At 42.4% G+C, this 15,575-nt stretch overlaps 1 protein-coding gene across 1 annotated transcript in view; it reads left to right on the top strand.

The window, feature by feature from the left end:
- The window catches only part of LOC121537649 (nck-associated protein 5-like), a 145,016-nt gene that overhangs the window by 123,450 nt on the left and 5,991 nt on the right, over positions 1-15,575 (top strand). Inside the window, 9 exon segments of the mRNA XM_045215814.1 lie at positions 18-449; positions 689-1,382; positions 1,384-2,426; positions 3,730-3,835; positions 5,928-6,015; positions 12,129-12,250; positions 12,353-12,470; positions 14,274-14,398; positions 15,249-15,372. Of these exon segments, the coding sequence (XP_045071749.1) occupies positions 18-449; positions 689-1,382; positions 1,384-2,426; positions 3,730-3,835; positions 5,928-6,015; positions 12,129-12,250; positions 12,353-12,470; positions 14,274-14,398; positions 15,249-15,372 (2,852 nt within the window).

Here is a 15,575-nt window from a genome sequence, read left to right on the forward strand (position 1 = left end):
AACAATGCTTCCCCCAGCCTCAAGGCCATCAGCTCAAAGATCCCCAGCAGCCAGGGGAAAGGATCTCCAATTAAGGTTTCTAAGGGCTCCACCACGGAAACCAGCAACAGTGGACCAACCTCAGGTTTCACAGCTCAGGAGTCAAAGTCCCCTTCTTCTCCTCCGGTCAAGATGTCCAGGTTCATCAAAGCTCCAGGCTGCACTACAAGCCCCAAGGCAGTGAGCAACAAGCTTCCAGGCAGGAATGACTGGACAAAGGGCTCCTCATCTAGTGTTCCAACCGGCTCCCCACACTTTCCAAGAAGGCATTTGGACCACATGGACTACAGGGAACAGCCTACCAGAGACAGACACTGTGAAGCCAGCAGCAAAACTGAACTCAGGTCCCCGTCTCCTCCCCTGCCCCCTGGCCGCACCACCTCCTTACTTATCAGACCAAACTACGATGGGTCACCTCAAGCACTTAAACCAGGGGCACAACCATCCACGCCTACAACTGTGAGGGGGCCACCCCCGAGTTACCACCCCCCGCCTGTACCAAATATGCAACATTCATTACCACCACCACCCTACAAGGGCCAAGATACCATAGACCTGGACGCAGGCTACGGTACCGCAATCGCACCTCAGAAACTGTTGGACAAATCGAGCCAGCAGCACCCTGCTTCAAATGAGACCCCCTCTAAAGGCACTTCGAAACGGGTCCCCACAAAACTCTACCTCCCTCCTCAGCCTCAGGGCATGTGCCTGATCACCCTGTAAATGCACCTAAAAGCTCAAAGAATGTCCCTCCTCCCTCATACAACTCTCAACGTGGCTCTTCGCTTCAAAGCACATTTACTAGTAAGAAAGGTACCAATGACAATAGGCATCCTATGTTGTATAAGACCTCTAGTAGTTTTCCTGTAACTCTGCAGGGCCACCCTCAGTCTCCAACAGAACCTCACGGTAGTATGACTCCTCAAGCTGTAGCGAACCCACCTGTCTCTGGAACTAGCACTCAAAATTCCACTGAAAAAGCGTCAAAGACACGCATTTCTATGGGCTTCAAAGCTTTTGTGAAATCACCCCCCTCACTGCAGAAAGGCTCCACCACAATACCAGGAAAGCAAGAGAAGGAACACATCAACTCGGTCTCCAAAGAGACTGTGACTTCAAATGCTTTCGCCCCATGTGACAGTTTTCAGGCAGTGTATGTTGATTCGTTAGCCATGACTTCCATCATGGAGACTAAGGGTGAGGTCCAGTGCATCCTTCAGGAAGAGGAGGCACACACCTCTGAGTTGGCAGAGCAAGGGGAGGTTGGTGACAAGTCGGACTGCGACAGTAGACTGTTCAAGAGGTCCATATCTGTCACGACCAAACCTCACCTAAAGCCCGCCCCCTGGGGATGAACGGGCGAAAGCGCGCAGCCAGAGTTTCAGCACCCACTACATGGAAAAACCCAACATCAACGTGTTGGACGGACATGTGAAGATTCGAACCCAGATCATCACCAACTCTGGAGAGAGGGGGAACTCATTAACAAGGCAGAGCTCATTTGTTGAGGGCCTACAGATGAAACCCAGTAGCGGATCTGGGGAAAGTCCGGTCCGTTGCCCTAGCCACAGGTTGAGCCACTACGGAGGTATGACAGGCTCTAACAGCCACCAGGGCCTTCCGGAGAGAGCCTCCAAATCGGGCTCCACCGGTGATGGGCCACGGAACACTGCAAAGGGGGAGAGCATCACAGCTCCACCTCAGAAAGAAGTGCGTAGCTTACCCCTTGCCGACCGGATCGGCTTGAAGAACTCCCGAAATCCCAAGAAGGTCGCATCTCATCCTCAGTTTGAGTCACCGGCCTCTCCTGTCTATAGCCCAGAGGCCACAACAAAGGGTGGGAAAGTGCTCAGCCCCGGCAAACTAGACCTCCCGAAGAGCGTCAAAGTCCAGGCAGGCTGTTCTCAAGGGGCGCTTGATGAGGAAGAGCAACCAGTGAGCCCCACAGTCTGCACCATCGAGGAGAAGGTCATGATGGGGATCGAGGAGAATATCCAGAAAGGTCAGGGTCAAGAGAAGGTAACAGCATCGGAGACCAAGCAGAAGACCGGCCCTTCTCTGGCCAACTGGTTCGGCCTACGTAAAAGCAAGCTGCCAGCCTTGAATGGGAAGAAATCAGACGCCACCTCCCGAAAGAGAAAGATGAGAAAAAAAGATCTGAAGATCGGATCCGTGCTGGGAGGCAAACAGATGAAATCGGACAAAAAGAAGGACAAGAAGAAAAATGACAGCCAGTTCGAAAAGAGTCCAGAGCTGACGTTGTCGGAGAACAAGCTGAGCTCGATCATGGATCATTGCAATATTCAGATGGGACAAATAGCCAATCAGATCCAGTGTTCTACAACCTACACCGGGAAAGACCAGTTCATGAAAGAGCTTCTTGGCAGGTTGGTATTAACGGAGCAACATTCGTAAACCTGATTTGTCAAATACTTCAAGAACATTTGCATAATTAGTCATAGGTAAAAACCTAAAAAAAGTTACAGTGAATTGATCAGGAAAAAGAACACTCATTAGATAACTTGTCTCCTGCTGATATGATTGCAGATTGTAGTTTTAACATTTCTCCCAGTGTTCATGCTGCAGTAAAACACAAGTCTTGCTACATTATGCATGCATGTAAAGAGACAAAAGCACACACAGCTAAACAACAGCAACGCCAGCTGTCTCTTTGAGTTATGTTCTACTTGAGTGAACATAAGCACTTCCTAACCTGGAATCTAGAGACACTGTCAGCCCTGAACTATCTCAGCTGGAAGAGTACAGCATTCATTACCCCTCCTCCCATAAATTGATATAATACCTAAAATCTCAGCTGACAGATTTTATCAAGAGTAGTTACAAACATTTATCACTCAATAAGACTTGAGTCGGGAAGAGCAGTTAAAAATAGGTTATTTCAGATCCTATGGTAGGGGGATAGCTATACTGCACAAAAATATAAACGCAACATGCAACAATTTCAACGATTTTACTGAGTTACATAAGGAAATCAGTCAATTTAAATAAATGAATTAGGCCCTAATCTATGGATTTCACGACTGGGCAGGGGCGCAGCCATGGGTGAGCCTGGGAGGGCATAGGCCCACCCACTTGGGAGCCAGGCCCATCCACTGGGGAGCCAGGCCCAGCCAATCAGAATCAGTTTATCTAAAACGACGTTGGAGGCGGCTAATGGTAGAGAAATGAACATTCAATTCTCTGGCAACAGCTCTGGTGGACATTCCTGCAGTCAGCATGTCAATTGCATGCTCCCTCAAAACTTGAGACATCTGTGGCATTGTGCTGTGTGACAAAACTACACATTTTAGAGTGTCTTTTTATTGTCCCCAGCACAAGGTGCACCTGTGTAATGATCATGCTGTTTAATCAGCTTCTTGATATGCCACACCTGTCAGGTGGATGGATTATCTTTGTAAAGGAGAAATGCTCACTAACAGGGATGTCAACAAATTTGTGCACAATATTTTTGTGCATATGGAAAATGTCTGGGATTTTTTATTTCAGCTCATGAAACTTGGGACCAACACTTTACATGTTGCGTTTATATTTTTGTTCAGCGTATATGGAGGTCGTATTGTGGGAGAACAATGGAATTTATCAGCCGGGATCTCTTTCCACCTGCACAGTTCATATGAAATCGGTTAAGCAGACAGACAGAAAATGAATCAAATCATGTTTCCTATACAGGAGTGTAAGGAAGGGCGACTCCATCGCTGAATCTCTCCCTGGCATCTCCATCCCCAAGAGAAACAGCGATATGAGGGGAGATATGGAGATCTGCTCCGATACAGCTGTGAGTGAGCAAGGGGTCCTGTAATGAAACGTTGCTAGGCTTCTAGGATATAGCATGTGTCTCTCACTCTACTGCGCCCTCTCTCTCTCTCTCTTTCTCTCTCTATTATCTGTCCATCTTTCCTCATAATCTCACCATTTTATCACTATTTCCTCTAACCTCAGTATCCATTTCCTCCATACCATCATGCTAGTCAATTGCTTATTGGATTGTATGTATACTCAATATAATTTTCTGTTGCAATAACATTTTCCATGTCGTGTGTCTAGTTTGTGTACAAACCTGCAAATTCCGCCAACCTTCACACAGACACACACATACAGACAGACTCAAAATACAGACAGACACACATATGAGAGCACACTAAAGCACTTCATCTTGGGAGATACAGTATGCTACCAATGTTGAACCACATACTAAGCGTTGGATAGAAAAAAAATGTTTCTTTAAGACTTAGAATGCCACGGAATTCTGACCTTGTAGAAGGTATTCCTTGTTCTTTGTCAGGGACAGAAAGAGAGCAAGGAAGGGAGGGGGAGAGAAAGAAAAGAGAGAGAGAAAGAGAGAGAGTCCACATGCAATATGCAGGAAATTCAATCCAGCTGATGGGGAATTTTGATAGTGAAGAGGAGGCTCTTATCGCAGACACTCAATTCAAAAAAGGCCTGTTTAATACTATCCGTGCAGCTTCATCTCTATCTCCCCCTCTACAGAAACACAACTATAGAAAATAAGTGTTTATGACCTGCAAATCCCCTTTATACCTTCGGATAACACTTTTTTGACATCACACTCTGTTAGCCCACCTGCATATTAGATCAATTACCTTGTTTTATCCCCTGACAGAACTACCTGTTATGAAAGAGGCTCTGAAAATGTAATGGTAATTTCTGTAAATCCAAGGTGTTTGTCGATTCTGTTTTGAGTCATCTCTTGACTAATTGATGAATCGCCTTCCACTCTTGTTTTGTTTGAGCGCTAAAGGGATAAATGGGTATGCAGCGTGTGATGGAAATCTTGACAAATACAGAATATATATAAATCATGTTCTATCTGTATTATGCCAGCGATTGCATCTGTCTTAGCTGTGTTTGTCATTTTGGATGTCTGGCTTCGTAGAAGTATATAAGGTATTATCACGTTGTAGAAAAGTGTACTTTGCTTGTTTGGAGTTTATGACTCATACCAGACGTATCCTTGAACTTTGTTCTGTTCTTATCTGTGCAGATGATATTCAAGGAATGTTAAGGCCACAATACAACAGATTGAATTCACACACAAGCAGCAAAGCAATGATGAATTCAATACTATGCACATTACAAAGATGTAGGGGAAACAATGGGTCTGTTGTAACAGCTTAATAACTCAAATTAGAAACCACTTAGAAAGCTGGTATGCAATGTCCTAATGCTTGGTTAGTCAATCAATAATTGTTTTTTTTTATTGAGATAATTTTTTGTTTTGATGCCCTAAAGTAAATATACTTGCCGCCTCTCTTTTTTTTTATTTATTGACCTGTGGAACATTCTCCATGAATCTAAACATATAGTATTTTCATCAGTAAGATGGGGTCTTTTGATTGGTGTAGTTGATGACAATAATTATTGTTGTATTTTCTCACAAGATTCAGATTAGTATAGGCTCCTATGTGGGGGGGTTAGTTGTAACGCAGTACCTTATAAGGTATTTACATATTCACATAATTATATAAAATGTCACTTCTTTACATCAAGTTTAGCAGTACAACTAAGATAATACAAACAAATACAATTGTAACATTTCACTCCTGCCACTTTTGGTTGAATTGTAAACGACTGGTATGTTCTAGAAACGTAGTTACAGTGTTTAATGGTAGCTGAGATATGTATGTTTGTATAACAATATTATTTTCGTAGTAAACATTTTTCACACAAATGATGTACCATCTGTTGATGATATTGTGAGGCACATTTGATAACACTTTATTTCAATGTTCTGTCATTATGCCTAAACACAGTTGTCATAAACATGATTTAGAACTTGATATTATATGTTGGGTGAACTCAAGTTTAGTTAAATGCGTACCGACTTAATCCTTCATTTTTTCCACCAGACCATCATTGTGACACAGAAGATCAGCCTGCAAGGAGAGAATGAGGAGGACCCCACCCCCGAGACATCATGTCAGGATCATATGATAGGTAAGGGTGTTTACTGTAGCAGTGAGCCTACTGTACTTTGAGCTATTGTCTGAAAACAATTAGTGCTAATAAGCAACATTAAAATACATTTTTCAACATAGGCATTTTCAGTAGTCACCAGCAATACATCTCCAACTTTTGCTCTCTGTGTAAAGTATTTCTGTAATAGATTATACAAACGGTCTCTTGTTTTAGGTTTCTGTAGCGTACAGAAATAACTGTTGCCATCCATCACCTAATGGCAAATGCATGTGGGACTTGCATATGGAACACTTTCTCATACCAGTGAAAAACTGTAAGCTTATAGCCTATATAATATTTCCTGCATCTTTGCAGGACTGATTCGTCTTGTCACTGGAGAGTGAGTCTTTATTATCACGCCACTCTCCCACTACATATTGAGGTCATCAACAAAATGGTTACTGTCTCCAGCGTTCAAAAATCATTTTAGCGTTGCTAGCGCACATTGTTATTTACGTGGCTAAGACATGGAGGGTTGTCACGGCAGCTGCTGTTCTGAGAGCATACAATGTGTGATAGGAAAATTATATGCAACAACACCCACTTACTATTTCAATGACAAGGCGATCTTTACTCGCTGGGCAGTTTGTCATTCATTGGCAGGTGGAAGGCATTCTTAGGGAGCGGGACAAGGACAGGGTAATCAATGTTTATTAGAGCTGTATAACGCTAGGTGCCTATCAGTCTGTTGGAATGTTTTAGGCAGTTAATGTGCCACTCAATAGTCTATCTTTGTGATGATGACTGTTGTCCTTTCATAAATGGGGTCTTCTCTCACTTAGTCTGATGTTGCTTTGGCATTACAGGAGAGCAGTAAAACAGTCATTTACAACATGTGCAAAAGGTGTTTGTGATGCCTTGACTTGAACTATAGTGGTCTTTTATTTATATTTGAAGTGTGTCCTTATTTTCGCATAAGATTATGACCTCCATTGCTTGATTTTGATTGACTGATTTATTTCCATGCACATAATATGTCTATGCAGATAATATGGCTGCTGGTACGCAGTATTTCAGTAACTCATTTAAGTTGACTATCATAATGACTATCTAAATCAAGGATAGCCTATCTATCAAAAGGATAGACATTATGGACCTAGATTTTCAGGTTATTTTGGACATCATTTACATCCAACATGGAAACCATAGGCCTACATACCGTTACTTATAAAAGCTGCTCTCTTTGGCGTTAAGTCATTTTTATATGCTAGCCTCTGTATTGATGGGGTCTACCACACAAATATTGTGAGAAATTGTTTTGACATGGGCAAATTTCCAGGATGTATGAACATTTTCTTGATTCAACTAAGCCCCCTATTGTGGAACAGAGCCCAAAATAAGATTATTAATCGTTTCTGTATTCTAATTAACTGAATGGCATATTTAATTCTACCAGCTAAGCACATCTATCCAACCTCCCCTCAGTATGAATTAAAGGTCTCATAAAGATTTAAGCAGAGTCCACTTATAGCTCCTGAAGTCCTGTCTAGCATATCATTTTACACTGGGCTTTTATGGGTAAAATATATAAGTCACAAGTTTGACTGAATACAATTACTTATTTTCTCTGAACACAAGAAACTAGAAACAAAATTGTATTTTATTTTGACATAATGTGATATAGTAGCAGGGATTAAAACTAGAAACTAGAAAAGGATGCAGATGGACTCATGAGTCTATGAGGTGTGGCTTTGTCTTGGTTCAAATCAAATCAAATTGTATTTGTCACATGCGCCGAATACAACAGGGGTAGACCTTATTGTGAAATGCTTACTTACCGTTATCAACAACGCAGTTTTAAGAATTAAGAAATAATATTTATTTAATAAACTAAAGTAAAAAAAATACAAGAGCAACAATAAAATAACAACAACGAGGCTATATACAGGGGGTACAGGTACCGATTCTATGTGCGGGGGTACAGGTTAATCGAGGTAATTGAGGTAATATCTACATGTAGGAAGGGGTAAAGTGACTATGCATAGATAATAGATAATAAACAGCTCATGTTTTGACCTTGGACTTGCTGAATTTAACGGTTTGAGGTCTTGGTCATGTGACGATAGCCATGGTCTCTGGTTGTAATTCCCATGCAGTTATGATGGTGGTTAATGTCTGGGTTTTACATGAGTCCTCATCATAACATGTCATTACGTCTGCAGAGCTTGCTCTCTATCACCTGGTGTTTAATTAATATAGAAGTGATTGGGATCACAGGAAACACAATTTCAGCCCCTCTCTGATACTTTTTCCTTTGCTTTTAGATAGTATTACCCTAGGTTATTAAAAAACGTACCCTACGAGGTCCGGAGTACTGCTGGTTTTCTGTTCTACCTGATAATTAATATGCACCCACCTGGTGTACCAGGTCTAAACCAGTCCCTGAATAGAAGGGAATAATGAGGAAAAAAAAGCAGTGGAACTGGCTTCTGGTACATATTTCAATTTGGTGGCCTTAGACCTTGTTATTGTGTGAGTGTAACGGGCATATTGAAAACAACTGCCAAATCAACTCCTTTGATTATTAAGCTTTGTGCGGTATGGATGTCTCCCTCTTTTATTTCGCTTTCTCTCTTTTATTTCTCTTTCTCTATTTCTCTTCTTCTTTATCTTCTCTCTCTCTTCTTCCTTGTCAATATGAACATGAATGTGAGACGTTCTGAACAGGTCGACATTTGATGCATCATGCAGAACTCTGTAGTAATTGATCAGCTGCTTGCCACAACCGCCCCGTGATGACTCATTGCAGATTAATCTGAGCAACATAACAGGCCATCTGTCCATCGAGGTGGTTTATGACCACCTCAGCTACAACTCATTCTCACACATTACTGCAGAGTAGGAGGTGCAAGGGAGGCAGAAGAGGACATGTATGCCTACAATATGACTAACTGTGTACTAATACCATTATTAAGTTGGCTGTATTTACTCCCAGTCATCCAGTGGGACGTTTCTGATGCATAATTGAATTAATTATTGTTTTGATGCACTGTTGATTTAATGGAATGTCTGTGGTTGCAAATTTAGAGGGGACTGTAAATATTGCTTTATTAGGTTAATAATGTATTTTACAACGGCAGTGCATTGCCTCTGATAAAGAGCTTTGGTTTTAATTATGAGGGTTTGATGCAGCAAGTAAGAGATGATGTTGAGTGAGCACTATGTTTATATGGGCATTTGTACCAAAGCATATCCATGGACGTTATGAGGGCTACAGTGCCTTGCAAAAGTATTCACCCGCCTTGGCGTTTTTCCTATTTTGTTGCATTACAACCTGTCATTTAAATTGATTTTTATTTGGATTTCATGTAATGGACATACACAAAATAGTCCAACTTGGTGAAGTGAAATGAAAAAAATAACTTGTTTCAAAAAATTCTAAACAATAAATAATGGAAAAGTGGTGCGTGCATATGTATTCACCCCCTTTGCTATGAAGCCCCTAAATAAGATCTGGTGCAACCAATTAGTTAAATGAAGTCCACCTGTGTGCAATGTAAGTGTCACATGATTTGTCACATGATCTCAGTATATATACACCTGTTCTGAAAGGCCCCAGAGTCTGCAACACCACTAAGCAAGGGGCATCACCAAGCAAGCGGCACCATGAAGACCAAGGAGCTCTCCAAACAGGTCAGCGACTAAGTTGTGGAGAAGTACAGATCAGGGTTGGGTTATAAAAAAATATCCGAAACTTTGAACATCGCACGGAGCACCATTAAATCCATTATTTTAAAAATGTTAAGAATATGGCACCACAACAAACCTGCCAAGAGAGGGCCGCCCACCAAAACTCATGGACCAGGCAAGGAGGACATAAATCAGAGAGGCAACAAAGAGACCAACGATAACCCTGAAGGAGCTGCAAAGCTCCACAGCGGAGATTGGAGTATCTGTCCATAGGACCACTTTAAGCCATACAGTCCACAGAGCTGGGCTTTACGGAAGAGTGGCCTAAAAAAAGCCATTGCTTAAAGAAAGAAATAAGCAAACACGTTTGGTGTTCGCCAAAAGGCATGTGGGAGACTCCCCAAACATATGGAAGAAGGTACTTTGGTCAGATGAGACTAAAATTGAGCTTTTTGGCCATCAAGGAAAACGCTATGTCTGGCGCAAACCCAACACCTCTCATCACCCCGAGAACACCACCCCCACAGTGAAGCATGGTGGTGGCAGCATCATGCTGTGGGGATGTTTTTCATCGGCAGGGACTGGAAACTGGTCAGAATTAAAGGAATGATGGATGGATGTTTCAGTCTTCCAGAGATTGGAGATGGAGGTTCACCTTCCAGCAGGACAATGACCCTAAGCATACTGCTAAAGCAACACTTCAGTGGTTTAAGGGTAAACATTTAAATGTCTTGGAATGTTTCCCCTCAATACAATTGAGAATCTGTGGTTTGACTTAAAGATTGCTGTACACCAGCGGAACCCATCCAACTTGAAGGACTGGAGCAGTTTTGCCTTGAAGAATGGGCAAAAATCCCAGTGGCTAGATGTGCCAAGCTTATAGAGACATACCCCAAGAGACTTGTAGCTTTAATTGCTGCAAAAGGTGGCTCTATAAAGTATTGACTTTGGGGGGGTGAATAGTTATGCATGCTCAAGTTCTGTTTTATTCTTATTTCTTGTTTGTTTCACAATAAAAAAATATTTTGCATCTTCAAAGTGGTAGGCATGTTGTGTAAATCAAATGATACAACCCCCCCCCCCCCAAATCAATTTTAATTCCAGGTTGTAAGGCAACAAATTAGGAAAAATGCCAAGGGGGGTGAATACTTTTGCAAGCCAAGAACTCCTTCAGGGGAAATAGTTAATTCATTCATTCATCCATACATCTGTTTATTCATTCAGTTCTAGTAGTTTGGGCTGAACGTCCAGAGACTGTATGAAAACAATGGAGGGATGTGTTAGGGCATATAGAAGAAGTGGATGTTTATGGTCTGGGCGTTACAAGACAAAGCTCCAAGGATGAAGGGCATAGCTAGCAGAAATCGACACAACTCTAAAAAATAGGTCCTGTGCTTGACCATGAAAGGCAAGAACAAAATCAGAACTTACCGATTGTTCTATGGGGAAAGTTATCTTCCAAAACAACTGCCTACTCAAAGGATAAATAATTTCCAAGGTTTTTCCATCCTCAACTAGTCTATAATGTTTATAACGCTAGATTTATATTTTCTACTTTTGCGGTACAGCAACAAACTGTGGAACCTAGAATGAGAACAGAACAATGTCAAAGTTAGTCATATCAGTCATATGACCTTTCCCCCTCTTTTGTCTTTAAACTTAATCAATGTTAGAACTAGTTCAACATTCTCTTTATTTTTTTTACCCAAATTGTTGCAATTAAGTAATGAGCACAGAATGATTAGCCAACATCATTCACAGTTACATGGAATTGGATCATGCCAAACAGCCATCCATCTGTCTCGCTCTGAGACGTAGGCTTTGCAAAACGGGGTATTTTAAACGCTGTCCATCTGTTGCGACAATGTTCTTAGATCACTGCGCAGTGTGGAACATATCAAGTTCGGCGAATGTGTGTAAATCAACATAATGCTGATATAGGAGTTAGGGAGAAAAATCACGCTGGGCTCCAAATGGGTGAAATTAGATTGGGAACGCAGAGAGACTTAGGAGTTACATGCGGCCGTTCATTTTAGATCCTTTTCAAGATTAGTCAAATACCTTTATTAATATTATGAAGAAGTGCTAAAGATTTGATCATAGAGGGCTGATAACCACTTATAGGAATAAACCTGATGAATTACACACACAACAGATCGTATCACACATATTACTGGACAAAGTAATACGAAAAGGCCAGACCTTTCTCCTGTATTACATTTCTACAGTTTCTCATAAGGATTTGACTTTGGATTGTACCCAGGTCACCGTATGTGAAGTAATGCTCCTGTTTCTCTTGTTTTTGCCTCCATTCGTTCTCCTATCTTATTGAACCTACCCAAGATGCCCTTTTTACCCATAACCCCTTCCGTTGCTTGTGAATCCAATCCAGTGGCTCCTCCTGCTTTTCCATTGCTCCCCCACCCCGCCATCACACGCTGCTTCTCCTGTCCCTCCCCCAGGCTCCAGCTGCCAGATGAGAACCCTGGACAGCGGGATTGGCACCTTCCCCCTCCCCGACTCCATCACCCGGGTCAACGGGCGCCACATTCCCAGATCCGAGTCCAGCCCAGACCAGATGATGGCGAAGCATTCCCAGTCCCACTGATCCTGACCAGGATCCTGACCTGCTCTCGGCCTCTGCTGCTCATTCCCATTCCATGTGAAAGTGCCTTCCCTGTCTGAGACCCACCCGCATGCACCACCCACCAGTGCCCTGGGCCACTCCCGTCTGACCCTACAGTTACTGGACCGAGGTTGTGGACAGGACGCCCTGAGCCGCCTCCCCAGACCATCCACCTCAGGTAAGACTGGGGGTTCACCTCATATCAACATCCGCGTTACGTCCCCATTCTATACCCTTTACCCATAGTGTGCACTTCCACACTCTGCTTCATGGATTAAGAAGCATTGGACTGCCATAAGCATTGGCTGGACAATGTCCACACCATTGTTCTAATACCAGTCCCATCATGTGAGGTGGTGTGTTCAAGTGCACACTTCAGGGAGAAAGGTCGATGATAGGGACACAACCACTGTTACAGGCTCTGTGTTGTCTCTGTCTCATGCCAGTGGTTTTATGTTAGGTAAACCAATGATCCACAGCTGCATATAAAAGCTAGAATAGCTGGGCTGGCTCAGAGGATATTTGGCCACTATCATGAAACCCAATTTGGTGTTAACCCATCTATAAACTGTGTATAAAATGAGAGAGGATAAAATTCAGATCTTCGCTGGCTCAATTTGATTGTGAAATGAGGGTGGCAGTGTTTTACTTCAATACACATCATTATGATCATTGTTGAACCTTAAATTGCTCTCAAGAATTCAATACATGTTCCACCCTCTCAATCTCAACAGAGGATCCATTCTCCACTTGAAGGTATTCAGTGAAAGGAAAACCTTGTACCTTTGTTAATCAGTCTCCTATGCATTTTGAATGCTGTACTAGATGGACAAGCCTATCAGGCTTGATTGGTATTCTGAGTGATATTCTGTAGCTCTGCTTAACAAAGGACCCTGCGTCCCCCACCCACCTTCACAAAACCCTCCAGATAATACGGCCCACAGACCATGTCCCAAGGATAAGTCGCTAATACAATTAGACATGAAAACTCACTAGCGACAATTAGCGACATAGATCATAAACCACCTTCTGCCTGTTTGTTTACCGCAGCAACACAACAGCATGGCGGTGGGTGGAAGGGAGGGAAGGATGGAGAGAGGGATCATATGGGCTGAGGGAAGTATCACTAACAATGTACTCGTATAGGGATGAGTGATCCCAGAGATCACGCCTAGGGATTTATGCAATCAGGGAATTAGTGTCTATCTGTGTGACCTCGGTACTGCAGTGGCACTGCAGAGAAGGTAGGTATGACCAGCAACTGTCATTATAACGAATAGAGAAGGAGCCTAATCACCACCACAGATTCCCTCACAGGTAATCAAGAAGATGAAAGGACTATTTTGTCCTCGGTGCGGTACAAATTATTCCGCTGATGTTCCCGCGGCGCCTCCCGGTTAATTATATTGTCAGGAGAAGGTAGAAAGTTGTAGAGGGAAAAATAAGAAAAAAGAGAGGAGGAAGGGGTAGGTAGTCATTACAATTCAAACTGACTCAGCTGTGACTATCATTGGGTGCTTTGTCATTGGGGGCGACAGTTTGAAGCTGGTATTTCGGAGCTGCTTCAAGTGAGAGATGCAGCAGTGTAGTCACCGTAGGGAGGATGCCAATGACTATTAATAGATGAAATGCCAAACTATCCTCACACTTAAAGAAATTGTAGCATCATGCTCTTGTTGTACAGCGTGTGCTTTCACAGGTTAACAACTATATTGGCATAGCTTTAGCTATGGAATGCGTCCCAAATGGCAACCTGTGGCCCTGGTCAAACGTAGTGCACTATAAAGGGAATAGGGTGCCATTTGGGACGCAACTATGAGTCTTGCTGTAGCTCCAGGACCTACATGTAAAAGCTTTGACATTTTATTTCTAATTCCGTCCTCTATGTACGTAATGCGTAGGCTCTCTTCCTGGTGTGAGTGTATGGGTTGGGTTGTTGTCTGTGTCTCATGATTTGTTTCTCTTTACTTTTGAATGATAGATGTGATCAGAAGGAAGCGACTGAGTCAGATACAGTTGCGCAGCACCAGCCACACAGTCACTACAGAGGCCCACGAGGAAAAAGTGGAGAAGAAGAGGAACACCAAGGACCTAAACTCACCCAGTGTAAGGAACTTCCCCTACACTATTAGACCTATGTCAAAGGGGTGGTGTTTTGAGAGCAAAATAGACTGCAATAGCATAGTAGCATAAACTCATTTTTTTTGCATGAAATACAGTAAATGTTGCTAGTAGTAGAGGGATGTGGTTCAGTTATTCTCTGACTGAACCAGTCATGAACCTTTCCATGCAATTAAAACAAAATAAGAGAAGAGAAATCTGCTAAACTGACAAATCTACTTAAAATGCCTAATGGTTGTGTTTTTGTGTACCATACAAGATTCATTATCATCTGTAATTGTGGCTTCCGTACTTACAATCCCTATACAATTGCACATCTCCAGGAAGCATTATCATTATGAAAGAGTATCTCCGTAATCTGTTGCGGAAAGAGTGATATTAAAGGGATGTTATCTACTTCCCCAGAGTCAGATGAACTTGTGGAAACCATTTTTATGTATCTGCGTCCAGTATCAATGAAGTTAGAGGTAGTTTCGCGAGCCAATACTAACTAGCATTAGCACAATGACTGGAAGTCTATGTGTATCTGCTAGCATGTTAGTAGATCTAGGGCCTCATTGCCAAAATCCAAAAGTATCCCTTTAAGAAAGCAATTACTAACTAGCGTTAGCACAATGACTGGACATCTATGGTAACAGCCAGTGTCCTATAGACGTCCAGTCATTGTGCTAACACTAATTAGCATTGGCTCGCGAAACGACTAACTTCCTTCATACTGGACGCTGAGACATAAAAATGGTATCCACAAGTTAATCTGACTCCGGGAAGTAGTCTTTAAAGGGATACTTGATCTATCTTCTCATTCTGTTCTGATGTCCCTCTCTTTCCTGAACAGGACAGAGTCCTGAGAGTGTGCACATACTCTGGCAGCAGCAGTGACACAGAGACAGAGTCTGAAGGGAACACGCTAGGCTCCACCCAAAGCACTCTTACCAACAGAGCAAAGACAAGCAACCAAGGTCAGAATCACATCTGCATCCCACATCCACAGACACAATAATGATGTTATTTAGATGTAGGCCTACAGCATTTGATTTGAGCCAGTTTATCTTAGGTCTATTTTACACATGATTTGTTTGAAACAACAGTACATCTCCTTGCATTTTGTTATTGCAGTTCCAAAATAATTGAAGTTGATTGAGTGATAGATATATTGGTTGAT

This window comes from Coregonus clupeaformis, unplaced genomic scaffold (genome assembly GCF_020615455.1).
Source record: "Coregonus clupeaformis isolate EN_2021a unplaced genomic scaffold, ASM2061545v1 scaf0525, whole genome shotgun sequence".
Taxonomy (NCBI): domain Eukaryota; kingdom Metazoa; phylum Chordata; class Actinopteri; order Salmoniformes; family Salmonidae; genus Coregonus; species Coregonus clupeaformis.